The sequence below is a fragment of the Podarcis gaigeae genome (genome assembly GCF_964106915.1).
Source record: "Podarcis gaigeae genome assembly, chromosome: 14".
Lineage (NCBI taxonomy): Eukaryota > Metazoa > Chordata > Lepidosauria > Squamata > Lacertidae > Podarcis > Podarcis gaigeae.
This window is the reverse complement of record NC_139690.1, coordinates 47,044,649-47,059,020: the sequence shown is the minus strand read 5'-3', so window position 1 is coordinate 47,059,020 and position 14,372 is coordinate 47,044,649. Positions and strand designations below refer to the sequence as shown.

The 14,372-nt window shown below is 41.7% G+C and overlaps 2 protein-coding genes across 7 annotated transcripts in view; one reads left to right on the top strand and one right to left on the bottom strand.

Moving 5' to 3' along the window:
* SHMT1 (serine hydroxymethyltransferase 1) overlaps window positions 1-14,372 on the bottom strand; it is a 343,621-nt gene that overhangs the window by 263,653 nt on the left and 65,596 nt on the right. The window lies entirely within an intron of this gene.
* Window positions 1-14,372, top strand: part of EPN2 (epsin 2) — a 46,402-nt gene that overhangs the window by 19,920 nt on the left and 12,110 nt on the right. For all 6 annotated transcript variants that reach the window (XM_083711554.1, XM_083711553.1, XM_083711552.1 and 3 more), the window contains exons 3-5: window positions 9,052-9,164; window positions 11,138-11,230; window positions 11,530-11,686. In XM_083711554.1, coding sequence (XP_083567680.1) covers window positions 9,052-9,164; window positions 11,138-11,230; window positions 11,530-11,686 — 363 coding nt within the window. The remainder of the gene's footprint in view (window positions 1-9,051; window positions 9,165-11,137; window positions 11,231-11,529; window positions 11,687-14,372) is intronic.

Sequence of the window (14,372 nt, the reverse complement as noted above, 5' to 3'; positions counted from 1 at the left end):
TATTCTTGCAACAAATTGGAAAGATAACTGGGGAGCTGATGAAGTTACGGTTTAATAACCATTGATGAAACAACTTGGTATTCTGCTCCCCTAGAGGAACTTTGTGTCATAGTTGGGGACTTTCCACTGCAGCTGCTACTGTTTACGGTTAAGAAGGAAGTTTGGGAACTGTGTGTGACCTTGATTTCCAGAGGCAAAGCAATGGATGAGAAACAACTAGACAAGCTGCAAGAAAAGCCTCCAGATAAAGTATCAACAAGAGCTAAAATTAAACAACAGCAGCAGCTGCAGGCACAGCAGCAACTCCTGCATAGAAGAGCATCATCAGCAGGACTTTCTGTCCAACAAGTCACAGAGAGGGAAGATTCAAAAGGAACAGGATCAGACTCTGCAACATTAGACAAGATCTTATCGGCCCTACAAAATTTGACAGCTAAGATTGACCTAAATACTTCAACTATTAAGGACTTGGGGCAAAAAGTAAATGATTTGGGGACGAATGTGAATTCTAACACCCAGGCGATTGATAGATTGCTGCAGGAATCCAAGGAGACAAAGAAGACAGTGGAGGAAGCCAAAGAGAGGGTACTGGCAGTAGAACAAAAGATACCACCAATAAACAAAAAACTGGATGAATACAAGGTACAATTCTCTCTGATTGAACTTAAAGAGAAACAGACCAATTTGAGAATTAGGGCGGTCCCAGAAACAGAAGAAGGAGACTTGATAGAACTGCTTACATCGGAATTTGAGGAGTGCTGGGACCTAGATCCAGATAAAGAAGAATTTAAGATAGTGAGTGCTTTTTGATTGGGAAGGGTTAAAAGGAAAAACAGACCGAGAGACTGCTTGATTGCCTTAAGGTCAAAAGAGGAAAGAGATAAAATACTGAGTCTCCACTATCAGAAAGCACTCGACATCCAAGGGGTGAGAATTGAGATTTTTAAAGATATTCCGAAATATTTACTTGACCTTAGAGCCAACTACGGAAACTTGGTGGACCTGCTAAAGAGAAACGGAATTTTGTTTAGGTGGGAATTTCCTCAAGGTCTCTCGTTTACATTTAAAGGAAAGAAAATTAAGATAAGATCAGAAGAAGATAAAGTGAGTTTTCTGAGAAACTTTGGAGAAGAACTACAAAGAGAGGCCAGAACAAAAGACTCGGAAATATTGGGACTGGGGCCACTTGACTTAGGAAGAGCCCCCTTGGGACTGGACCAACTAGAGAAAGAGACACCGCCGACAAACCAAGAGCAACTTCTAGGAGCAACTGGTGGAACATTAGAATAACAACAACATGTCTGCAGATGTTCACTTGGAATATTCGAGGTTTGAACTCCCTTAGCAAAAGGAAGAGGATTTTTCATATTTTGAAAAAGGAACAATTGGACCTAATTTGCTTACAAGAAACACATATAACAAGACTCCAAAGGAAATTATTGATAAACAAAAAGTTAGGCCAAGACTTCATTTCATCAGACAAAGTAAAAAAAAGAGGAGTTGTGATTTATGCAAAAGAGAAACTATCACCAAAGTTTCTCCTTAAAGATGAACATGGACGATTCGTGGCAATTGAAATACAATTCCAAGGAGAGAAATTAGTAATAATTGGAGTCTACGCACCCAACGAGGGGAAATCAGAATTTTATAAGAAACTGCATGAGACGTTAATGGACTTTATAGACCAAAATATCATTTTGATGGGAGACATGAATGGCGTTGTGTCGACACATATGGATAAATCTGAAAGACAGGTAGTTACAAAAGATGGAAGACTACCAAAGACCTTTTTTGAACTGACAGACAATATGGATTTGATTGACATTTGGAGAACTAAAAAATCCCTAGGTAGAGAGGGGACTTTCTTCTCTGAAGCCAATTTGACTTGGACTAGAATAGACCAAATTTGGATTACAAGAGGGATGGCACCCAAGATTCGAAAGGTGGAAATCTGCCCAAAAATCTGCTCCGACCACAACCCAGTGAGGATGGATATGAAACTAACACCGACTGGTTCCTTTAGATGGAGAATGAATGACACCTTGTTTAGAGACTCTGAAATCGTGAAGAAGGCCCAGAAAACACTGAAAGATTATTTCGAAATAAATTTGAAGACTACTGTGGAGAAAAGAGTAATCTGGGACGCAAGCAAAGCTGTAATGAGGGGGTTTCTGATTCAGCAAAATGCCATAAAGAGGAAACTTCAAGAGGAGAAGAAAGAAAAGATTTTAGAGAAAATTAGAGAAGGCGAGAAGAGATTAAGGATTAAACCTAAGTCACATGATATCTTACGAGAAATTAAATTATACCAGGCACAATATCTGAAAATGGTCAATCAGGACATAGAATGGAAAATAAAACAAATGAGACAAAAAACCTTTGAATCGGCCAATAAGTGTGGAAAGCTGCTAGCTTGGCAGCTGAAGAAGAGACAGAAATTAAACACTGTCACCAATCTTGAAGTAAATGGAAGAAATATACAAAACCCACGGAAGATTCAAGACTGCTTCCAGAGATACTTTAAACAATTGTATTCACAAGGGCCACAGAATGAAATTAAAATCGAGAAATTTTTGGAAACAAATGGATTACAAAAAATATCTCAAGAGAATAAATTAACACTGAATGATAAAATTTCTGAACAGGAGGTTGAAGGTGCCATTAAGAATCTGCAATTAGGTAAGTCTCCAGGCCCGGATGGGTTAACCTCCAAATACTACAAAGACATGAAAGACTATTTAATTCAACCTCTAACGGAGGTTTGCAGTGAAATTATGGAAGGGAAAAGAGCGCCGGAGTCGTGGAAAGAAGCTTACATCACGCTTATACCGAAAAATGAGACTGAAAAGTCACAACTTAAGAACTACCGCCCCATATCCCTACTTAACGTGGATTACAAAATTTTTGCTGATATTCTGGCTAGAAGATTGAAAAAAGTCTTAGCAACAATGATTCATAAAGACCAAGCTGGCTTTCTCCCAGGCAGGCAACTGTCAAATAATACGAGAAATTTAATTGACATTTTGGAAAAGCTACAAGTTAATATAAACACAAAAGCTGTCTTGATATTTATTGATGCGGAGAAAGCCTTTGACAATATTTCTTGGAGTTTTATGAGGAAAAATTTGTTAGGGATGGGGGTTGGAGAAAGGTTTGGAAACGGTATAGGTGCGATTTACTCAGAACAAAAGGCAAAATTAATAGTGAATAATGCAGTTACAGAAGAAGTTAAGATAGAGAAAGGGACACGACAAGGCTGCCCAATTTCCCCTTTGCTTTTTATTTCAGTCCTGGAGGTCTTACTGAACATGATTAGAAGGAACCTACAGATTCAGGGTATACAGGTCGGAGTTAAACATTACAAACTTAAAGCCTTCTCAGATGACCTAGTACTGACATTACAGGAGCCAATCCCAAGTTCTAAAAGAGCTTTGGAAATAATACAAGAATTTGGTCAGGTGGCAGGTTTTAAATTGAATAAATCCAAAACTATGGTTTTAGAGAAAAATTTGACAACAGTAGAGAAGGAAAGGTTTCAGGAAGAAACAGGTTTAACATTGGTGAAAAAAGTGAAATACCTAGGGGTGAACTTGACTTCGAAGAATGTAAATTTATTTAAAGATAATTATGAGAAGTGTTGGTCAGAAGTGAAAAAAGATCTTGAAATTTGGACAAACTTGAAACTTTCCTTACTGGGTAGAATTGCTGTTATCAAAATGAATGTATTGCCAAGAATGTTGTTTTTGTTTCAGACGTTACAAATCATTGACAAAATGGACTGTTTTGAGAAGTGGCAAAAAGAAATTTATAGATTTGTCTGGCAGGGCAAAAAGCCCAGAATAAAATACAAAATTCTTACTGACGCAAAGGAAAGAGCGGGGTTTGCCCTGCTGGACTTTAAGTTATATTATGAAGCAGCAGCTTTTTGCTGGTTGAAGGATTGGCTACTTCTTGAAAACACGGACATGTTAGATTTGGAAGGATATGATAATGTTTTTGGGTGGCATGCATATTTGTGGTACGGTAAGGCTAAAGTGTATAAAGCATTTAAAAACCAGGAAAGCATTGTTTAATGTCTGGATGAAATACAAAGATTTATTGGAAAATAAAACCCCTAGGTGGCTCTCACCTATGGAAACAAAGGCCCTGAAAAAGCTTAATATGGAATCTAACTGGCCAAAATATTGGGAAATTTTGGAGCAGGAGGGAGATATAGTGAAATTGCAAAGTTATGAGAAACTTAAAGACAAGGTGCGAGACTGGTTACATTACTTTCAAGTAAGAGAGGCCTACTATTTGGACAGGAAAATTGGTTTCCAGGTGGAAAAATCAAAGTTGGAAACAGAATTGTTAGAACCCAATGCTAAGATATTGTCGAGAATGTATAACCTGCTGTTGAAGTGGAATACTGAGGATGAAACGGTAAAATCTGCTATGATAAAATGGGCACAAGATGTTGGTCATAACATCATGTTTGTTGACTGGGAACAGTTGTGGACCACTGGTTTGAAATTCACGGCATGTAATGCCTTAAGAGAGAATATTATGAAAATGATATATAGGTGGTACATGACCCCAGTCAAACTTGCAAAAATTTACCATTTGCCCGATAATAAATGTTGGAAATGCAAAGAAACTGAAGGGACATTCTTTCACCTTTGGTGGACGTGCCCAAGGATTAAGGCTTTCTGGGAAATGATATATAATGAACTGAAAAAGGTATTTAAGTATACCTTCTTGAAGAAACCAGAGGCCTTTCTCCTGGGTACGGTCGGCCAATTGGTGTCAAAGAAGGACAGAACCTTTTTTATGTATGCGACAGCAGCAGCAAGAGTACTCATTGCAAAGCATTGGAAGACGCAAGACCTACCCACCTTGGAAGAATGGCAGATGCAAGTAATAGACTACATGGAATTGGCTGAAATGACCGGCAGAATTCGAGATCAAGGACAAGAGCAGGTGGAAGAGAACTGGAAGAAGTTTAAACTTTATTTACAAAAACACTGTAAAATTTATGAATGTTGAGGACATTGAAAAGGAAAAGAAGGGGTTCTAGTGATTAAGTTAAATAAGAATACAAAGGGAGGGACGAAGGATGAAAATTAATAAGAATGATCTTGCTAAGCTAATTATTACATAGAATACAAGATCGGGAGGCGGGTGGAAGGAAGGAAAATAAGGCTTTGAATGTTATAATTGGAATGTGAGTGTTTTTTTATATATTCTTTTTTTCTTTTTCTTTTTTATTTGTGTATTCTTATGTAATGTTTGTTTTTTCTTTTTATGTATATTTTTGTGTAAAACGTAATAAAAATATTATAAAAAAATAAATAAATAAATAAAAGGGTACATTCTACTCATGTGAAAACACGCTGATTCCCGGACTGTCCACGGGCCGGATTTAGAAGGCGATTGGGCCGGATCCAGCCCCTGGGCCTTAGTTTGCCTACCCATGGTTTAAACTGTCTCCCTCTCTGTTTGTTATCCTTTTGCTGGGTGGGCTAAGGCTTTCCTGTTCAGGGAAACCTTTGGAAACTAAGGTGCAGGCAGTGCTAATCACTGGGCTGTCATAAAGGCCAACATTTGAATTATTACTTTTAACTAGTTTGTTTTTATTACTATGTATTTATTACTATGTATTACTATGTATGTATAATGTATTTTATAATGTTGGGTTGTTGTTATTTTACTGTTGTAAGCTGCCTCAAACCCCAGCATAGGTGAAAGGCAAGATACAAATATATTTAATAAAAATAATAATGGCTGAAATCCAGCAAAAATATAGAAAAACACCTAGGAAAAATGTATGAAACATTATTGCTAATCTCAGGGACAGAGGAGAATTTGGTTTTTAATGACTGCCAAAATTGGGAATATTGTCCCTTTACTGTAGCCTGGGGTTTATTCCACAAGGCAACATAGGGCATTTTTATGTAAGAGGAAACATCCTTCAGTGCTTCCCATGTGGTCTGAGAAGCTTTAATCTCAAAAATTCTCAAAGCAGTAACAAAGCAGGGCTTAGGATGTCAAAATTGGATCTATTCAGTGCCAACTTGCATAAACGTCTGATTTAACTATCATGTGCTGTGGAATAAGAATCTCTTTGTCTTGCTAAGGCAACACCCTTTATGCTAGACCCTTGCAAATCAAGCATTTTGCTGATAACGCACAGATCTTTTGGTAATTCTAGAAATTAAAAGACTGGATAAGTGTGTGTGTCGGGTGTGTGTGTGTGGAATGTCAGTACTGAAATCTTAATGACAACACTAGCTTCATTCATTGATTTAAATCTTGCATGAAACATGTGATGACAGGACACTTCATTGTGTAGATGGAATTTATCGCTCCCCTCATAAAATTTAATGAAAACTGATTTGGTTTAATCAGTATGTCTTAATATGAAACACAGTCAAGAATTTAAATCGGTCAGAACCATTGAGCAGAAGAAGCTTTAAAGTGGCTTTAAAAGATAACTGAATACAGAAAGCTGTGGTTTGATGAAGCAGTATGTCTTTCAATATAATCCGATGCATATTTGCTCAGAGGCGAGCTCAGTGGAACTTACTTCCTTGGAAGTAAGCATAGAACTGAAGCCTTTTTCCAAATTGAGAGTGTTGGTCACAGCTGGTACACCAAAATATTGAGTTTTGTTTTGTAGCTCAAGGACAAGTGCCTTGTGGAGTGAAATAGCCTGCTAGCTGTATGATAGGTGTCTGTGACATTTGGGGTGGGGAGTTCTAGCATGGAAGATAGTGCTTTGGCATAGCTTGCATGCTGGTATATTGGAAACTGCTGTCCAGCTCGAGGGATCCAAAATGGCACTGGTGCCTTCTAGGTCAACTACAACTCCCATTGTCCCAGATCATTGCCCATACTTGCTGAGGTTGATGGGAGCGGCAGGAGGAGGAAGAGGAGGCCAATCGTGGAGCTGAGCGCTGCATAGCTTCAGTGGCTGGCGACTCGGCCTCCTCATCCTGTAAGGGAAAGACAGGGGAAGCAGCCCCTGCCCAGTGACAGTAGGCACTGGTTGGGTTTGGTCCGAGCACACCTGGAGTACTGTGTCCACTTCTGGACATCACAATTTAAGAAGGATATTGACAAGCTGGAATGTGTGAAGAGTAGGGCAACCAAGATGATAAAGGGTCTGGAAACCAAGGCTGACGAGGGACAGTTGAGGGTATGTTTAACCTAGTAAAGAGGAGACTGAAAGGAGATATGATAGCCATCTTCAAATATCTGAAGGGCTGTCACATGGAGGATGGAGCAAGCTTGTTTTCTCCTGCTCTGGAGGATAGGATCCAAACCAGTGGATTCAAGTTTCAAGAAAGGAGATTCCTACTAAACATCAGGAAGAACTTTCTGACAGTAAGAGCTGTTCGGCAGTGGGACAAACAGGCTCCCATGAGAGGTGGTGGACTCTCCTTCCTTGGAGATATGTTACTTGAGCTCCTTGGAGGAAAAGTGAGGTATAAATGCAATAAATAACCGGCCTTCCCCATACAATGCAATGGTTCAGTTCACAATATACATGCAAACCAAAATTTCCAGCCAGAAGCCCCACATTTGTCCTAGATGAGAGCTCCCCACTTGCTCGGATTTCAACTCTAGCCGCAAAGGAGAAGCATAATTCTCATAGGGACCTTCAGGCAGTCATAGAATCATAGAATCATAGAGTTGGAAGAGACCACAAGGGCCATCGAGTCCAACCCCCTGCCAAGCAGGAAACACCATCAGAGCACTTGCAATAGAGACACCCTCCTCTCAGCAGTAGCCCCAGGTCCTGAGCCAAGAACGAGCATGATCATCCTCACGGTGGCTTCTTTTCGCTGTCGCTAGGTAGCAGAGCGCCAGAAGAGGCAAGAGGGGGACAGGCCTCTGCCTTGGCTGATTTATTCTGCTCTCCTCCCTAAAAGATAATGAGCAAAGGCAACACAGCAAATTTCACATTCCAAAAGTAACTCCAGAGGCTGGTGACTGATCTCCAACGAATCCCCAAAAGCTTTAACTAGATGGAAAAATATCCACCCCCCCCCCACTTATGCAGTGAGTTAGAGGGGCAGTAGCTCTTAAAAACTTAGGCTGGTGGGAACGTAGTGCCTGCAGCCACCATAGTATTATATGTTGAAATTGCTGCACTGTCTTGTAGATTCCTCCCTCATCAGCATCTTCCCAGCTGTGTATATACAGTTATGTCAAATGGGAAACATCGGCTTGTGGAACTTGCAGTATTTTCTCTGGACCTGTAACTTCTGAGAGCAGGCCCTCATGGTCCCTTCAAACTCTACTACAATTCTATGATTCCATGAAAAACATGTTATTAGAGGCAGATCTTGAAGGAGCTCTTTAAGGAAGAGCTTGTACAGTGGTGCCCCGCAAGACGAACACCTCGCAAGACGGAAAACCCGCTAGACGAAAGGGTTTTCCGTTTTGGAGGCGCTGCGCAAAACAAATTTCCCTATGGGCTTGCTTCGCAAGACAAAAATGTCTTGTGAGTTCCTGCGGGTCTTTTTCCCCTCCCCCCCTTCCTAAACTGCTAAGCCGCTTATCAGCTGATCCGCTGATAAGCCGCTTAACAGCTGATTGCTAAAAGCCGCTAAACTGCTAATAGCGCTAATCCGCTAAGCTGTCAATGGGCTTGCTTCGCAAGACAAAAAAAACGCTATACGAAGAGCCTCACGGAACGGATTAATTTCGTCTTGCGAGGCACCACTGTATGTGTGTTTCTTCATTGCTCCACCCCCCTGAGATGAGTGACAATAAGTGTTGGTGGTTTAGATGCCAGGGTTGCTTTCCCCCCAGGCAGTTCAGAGTACCTTACTGATCTTGCTAGATGTAAATGGATTCTTACACGATTTGGACTTTTACAAGGATTGTGCTTAATGTTTTGATTTGGGGACCTTATGGTCAAAAGGTGGGGCAAAAATATCATAAACCTGTGGCCCAGCTGTGTATAATCTGGAACAGTTGGTTCTCAGGATGACTAATAGGAATTTGCTGAAACATATTTGCTAAAATTGAGTTGGGATTGTGCCTTTTGTTTTCTCCAAATAGCTACATCACCTCGAGTGTCTTCAGAGTTGGAGCAGGCGCGGCCTCAGACGAGCGGGGAGGAAGAGCTGCAGCTGCAGCTGGCCCTGGCAATGAGCAGAGAAGTTGCAGAACAGGTTAGTTTCTCTTGTAGTTTTGTAAGTGTTAGTGTATACTTACTGGCCTACATTAAGAATTCCATACCAGGTGGTGGAGAGGAGGCAGCATTTAGGGATTGATGGTCCCTTTCCTTATCAAGCAGCTCAAAGTAATTTGAGAAATTTGCCAAGAAAAGTTGCCTCCTGGCTTCAGTGATCCATGATAACTGACAGCAGCAGTTATTCAGCATGTGTTCAGTATTATGAAGCAACAGCTGCCGTCAAATGTGCGAACTCTCCTTTCGGAAACGACAGTAGTCCATCTAGTAGAGAAGCAGAGTGTTAGAACTGCAGGACGGTGTGCTCGCTCAAGTCAGTTTTCCAGTTTGAGCACTGAAAACAGGAACTCTCCGATGGTGGTGAAGTGCGTAGCCTCAAAAGAAAGTAAATGCTTGTCAGTGGATGGTACAAATTTTGAAAGAGGAGTTGGATCATTTTGGTATTTATGTATTGATTAAAAAAAGCACAGCATGGCCAATTCAAAACAGAGAGCAGGGGGATAAAAATGAACAGAGCTAAACAGTATTGAAATCACGGCTTTATTTAAAAGGCTTTGGGAAATTGGAAGTTCTCTCCCTGGTGCCACAAGGAGTGGGCAGGGGTGGGGATTCCACAGTTGGGGGCTGTTACTAGAAAGGCGCTTTCAGGGCCCAGGTGGACATGCCCAGGTGAGGCTCCAATACGTGGCCCCCCCCCCCCCATCTACCATAGAAATGGGATGCTGGGTGCATGCCTAGGCTTCATGGGCAGCCTGTCCTTCCTGAGGGAGGAAGGGCTGGAAGGCAGAGAACCTAGCCAGGTACAGAGAGCAGAATGGGTCACCCTCTACCCCACCACTCCCGAGTGGTGCAGCTGTCAGCAGCACCCACCCCGTCCTCCAGAGCACAGGCTGCTCCAGCAGCGACTGCCTGTTGATGCATGGGAGCTTCTGGGCCAGTGTGGGCTGTGAGCCCCACCCAGCATTACCTCAGCTAGCAGGAGCACCGCAGCCACACTGGCTATCGTGTCCTAGGCAGACAGGCGCAAATGTCGGTTGTTATGTGGGGCCTCCAGGATGAGGGGTTGGACTCAATGACCTATGGGACGCCTTCCAATTCTGTGATTCTTATAGCTCCTGCATTTACCTAACTAGATATTTGAGCTTTAGTGTGCTTAGCTTGTTGGTAGAGGCTCTGTCAGTGAATGAAGGATGGTGGTGAACCAAGCATGGGAAATGAAAGGGGGGGGGGGACTTTCTTAATGGTAGCCCCTACGCTACAATGCCCTCTCCAAATAAATCTTTTTGCTCACCTCTTTTCTCTTGATTTTTTGGTCTTTACTGCCAAGGAAAGGTTTGACTGAGCTTTTGGTTTTACTGCTTGTTCTTAGGTGTAGAAATGACCCAAGTTCTTAGTGTCCAGCTAGTTTTGTCCTCTAGCTGGACTAGGAGTCTGCTGCTTAACTTTGGCTGGCTAAGACTAAGTGACTCATACAACTATAAGAACATAAGAGCAGCCTGGCTGATGGATCAGGGCAAAGGTCTATCTAGTCCATCCTCCATCCTGTTGTCACAGTGGCCAACCAGATGCCCATGGGAAGCCTGCAAGCAACAGCACTGTTCCCCATTTGTGATTCCCCACTTGCGATTCCCAGCAAATGTTATCCAGAGGCATACTGCCTCCAATATTAGAGGTTTCTTTTTTCCTCTTGAATTGTCTGTTGTTTGGGTTTTTTAAGAAAAATCTTCTTACATTCCTATCCTGTCTTCCTTTCATCACAGAACTCATGGTGGCAGTGTCTAATGTTAATTAAATTATATTAGGCTGTCTTTTAAAAAGATTTGTGTAGCTTTGGCTTCTACCCGTAGAGGACCCGTTGTTTTTAAACCTGGCATGAATGAAGTAACAATGGATGACTGTTATATGACTCCCACTCTCATCTTCTCCCCTCGCCACCGGGACCTCTTTTTCCAGGAGGAGCGCCTTCGGCGTGGCGATGATCTGAGATTGCAGATGGCTTTGGAGGAAAGTCGCAGAGATACAGTGAAAATTCCCAAAAAGAAGGAGGTAGGCCTTGGGTCAGTGAAAATATTCCTAGCCATCACAGGGAAGGTTTGGATGCACTGGCTATGCAGTTAGGAATGGATGGGGTGCTCTAGTTGTGTAAACATGTGAAAGAGTGCATGGTTGTAATTCCCCGCCCCCGGTGCTGGGATAAAAGCCCAAATAAGCAGCCAAGGGCATGTGAAAGAGCAAGATGATGCATTTTCTTTCCTTGCAATCTCTCTGTCCCTCTCTCTCTAAATGAGTTATGTGTCTACTGGAGATGTTGTGCCCCTGCTAAAAATAAACCTCTTCATCTGCAGCACGGAACTCTGCTGGACCTGATGGATGCCCTGCCCTCTTCAGTGCCAGCTCCTCAGAAAGGAGAGCCGTGGGGGCCAACACCTGCAGCAAGCCAAGCTGACCCATGGGCCCCCTCTACAGTTAGCAGTTCCACCTCAGACCCCTGGCAGTCATTTGGTAAGAACATGGCAATCGACGGATGCTGCAGTGATGATCTGTTGACCCTTGTTGTGACTCTCCTGGATAAATTACTTCCCTCCAAGGCCACTTTGAGTTTAAATTTTCTCTCTAGGTTAGTGACCCCCCCCCCAATTTTCCTTTTGTATATCGCTTATTCAGTGGTAGACTGTGACAGTCTACTATTGCCTTCCCCTTTGTTTGGTTAGTTATGAATATTGCTTGTGCAGTTGTCAGGGTAAAAAAGATGAATTATGTCCCAAATGCTAAAACAACAGAAAATGGATAAAAGCAGCAAAAATGGAGAAACCAGGCAAGCCCCCCTGGAGACAGAATTCCAAAGACTGGGGTGGTAGGAGAGGGCTCAATATCCTTTTGGACTCAGATGGGTGGGGTACAAATAATAAATTATTATTATTATTATTATTATTATTATTATTATTATTATTATTCCTGTAGATTCTCTTAGTGCCACCTGCTTTCTGCCACTGTCATCCCTGTGCAAGCCCCTGCTATCACAGTTTTTCGGTGCTGGCTGTCATGCATGAGACAGTTTGTGGTGGCTGTTTCCTCCTTTTATGGTCTCACAGGTCTCTTGCGAGAGTATTGTGCCTTGGTTCTGCTTCGCCTCCTGATTTTGCCCTGTTGATTGCTGCAATATTAGGAGGGGGGGGGGCGGAAATATGATCTGTGATTTCCCTAGACCGACCTGAGCATATTTGCCTGTGTCATAGAGATTGTGGTGGAGTTTCTGCTGATTTCCAAAAAGCAGTTAATATGAGAGTGGATAGGTGTGATGGAATGCTCAGTTGACTGAACAGTGTGCTGCTGGCCTCTGGTTTGAAGGTCTCTCTTTGTTTTTTAAAACTTGATTCTGGTGCTTGCTGATACAGAACTGCTCTGCTTATGGCAGAGACGACTTGCCTTCCTTGGAAAGGGGGCTTGGAATCTCGCTGGTAACTATGCTGTGTTACTGATGAAGCCACTATATTAAGCAGCGACAGAACTCCAAGCCAAGTTGCTATAATTAGCAGTGCTACAGCAGTGAATTAGTTTGTTTTTAATACTGTCCGTCATGTGAAAGGATGTATTTGTTTGGGGTAGTATTTAAGCAATTAAGTTGTTTGTGTGGCTTTTTTATTTTTTCTCTCGCAACCAGTGCTTATGCAGTAAAATGTAGTTTTTAATGTGTTCCAATTTTTAACCCTTTGGTAAAAGGGTTTTAGGATTTCAATGACCTTTTAATTTTGGGTGGGTGAGGGAGAGTGCATAAAATATATGGTGCTTTATTGAACTCTTGTGGATTATCCATTGTTCCTCAGCTGCTGGAGAAAGTGAAATGTCCGTGCAGAAGAATAAGCCCTGTCCTAATTTTTTTGTAGGGACTGGGAATCATGCCACTGGTGCCAGGTGGGCATTCATGTGAGCCTGGCACTGTTGAGGAAGTGTAGAGCTTCCTAGCACCTGGAAAGGTTCAGTTTTCTGAGTGTGTGTGTGTCTTCCTCTTCATGTGACACAGCCTTCCTAATTCGCACTGGAGGTGCGGGATAAATATATACAATGATGTGTGTAGAAACATGGCAGATTAATGAAAAAAGGCTAATTCAGAATCCGTTTCCCAGATGTGTGCTAACTTTCAGCAGACAGGAAGTTCTTTACATCGGGGAGCATTCAAATGCATTTCCTCTTCCCTGCTCCACCTTAAATGTGAAGTGATCCCATGTGTAGTTTAGGTTTTATTCCAAATTAAATGCATATCGCTCAGCTCTGAAATGATCAAACTGGAGAAATCTATTGAAGCAACATTAATGGTTGCTTTTTTAAAAACAAAACAAAACACAAGAGCCCTGCTGGGTCAGACGAAAGGCCCTTCTTTGGGCCAGAATGTATTACCAGGAAAATGTATTCTGTTTTGTTTTTTAAAATATTTTTTATCAAGTTTTCAATTTTACATCTTAAAATAAACATTTTACGTACTGTTAAATATCAAACGACTTCACTCCTTCTATTTCCTTGATTCGTTTTATTAGTCTTTCATTCCTGCATATGTTGCTGTAACCATATTAGTCAGTTCTCCACTTTAACATCACTCGAACATTAATTACACTGTTGATTTTATCTTAATGCTGCCAGCGTTTTCAGCTGCGTACAGTTATTTTCCATATACTCAATAAATATTTTCCACTCTTCTTTGAATATATGTTCTTCTTGCTCTCTTACTCTATTTGTTAAATCTGCAAGCTTGGCATATTCTACCATCTTAAGTTTCCAGTCCTCTTTGCCTGGGACCTCCCTCACTTTTCATTTTTGGGCTAACAAAACTCTGGCCGACGTTGTTGCATACATAAATTTTGTTGACACTTAGGGATTTCAGTCTGGATTATTCCCAACAAAAAGGACTCTGGTTGTTTTGGGAAAGTTATTTTAAACATTTTTTTCAACTCATTGGAGATCATTGTCCAATACCGGAAAAGCTATTTTGGGCACCTGTTCCTGAAGGGACAGGTGATGTCTGTTGGCCCTTTGAGGGGAGTGGGGGTTGGTGGACAGTCTGGCTGGAGCAGGTCCTTATGTGATCTGGTTGCATAGGTACCCAGAAATCAGCTCAGGTTCATACAGGACAGAATGTGAAGCGCTTTTAGGGCAAAAGAATAGGTAAGAAAGCCAGTTATCTATGAAAATGTCC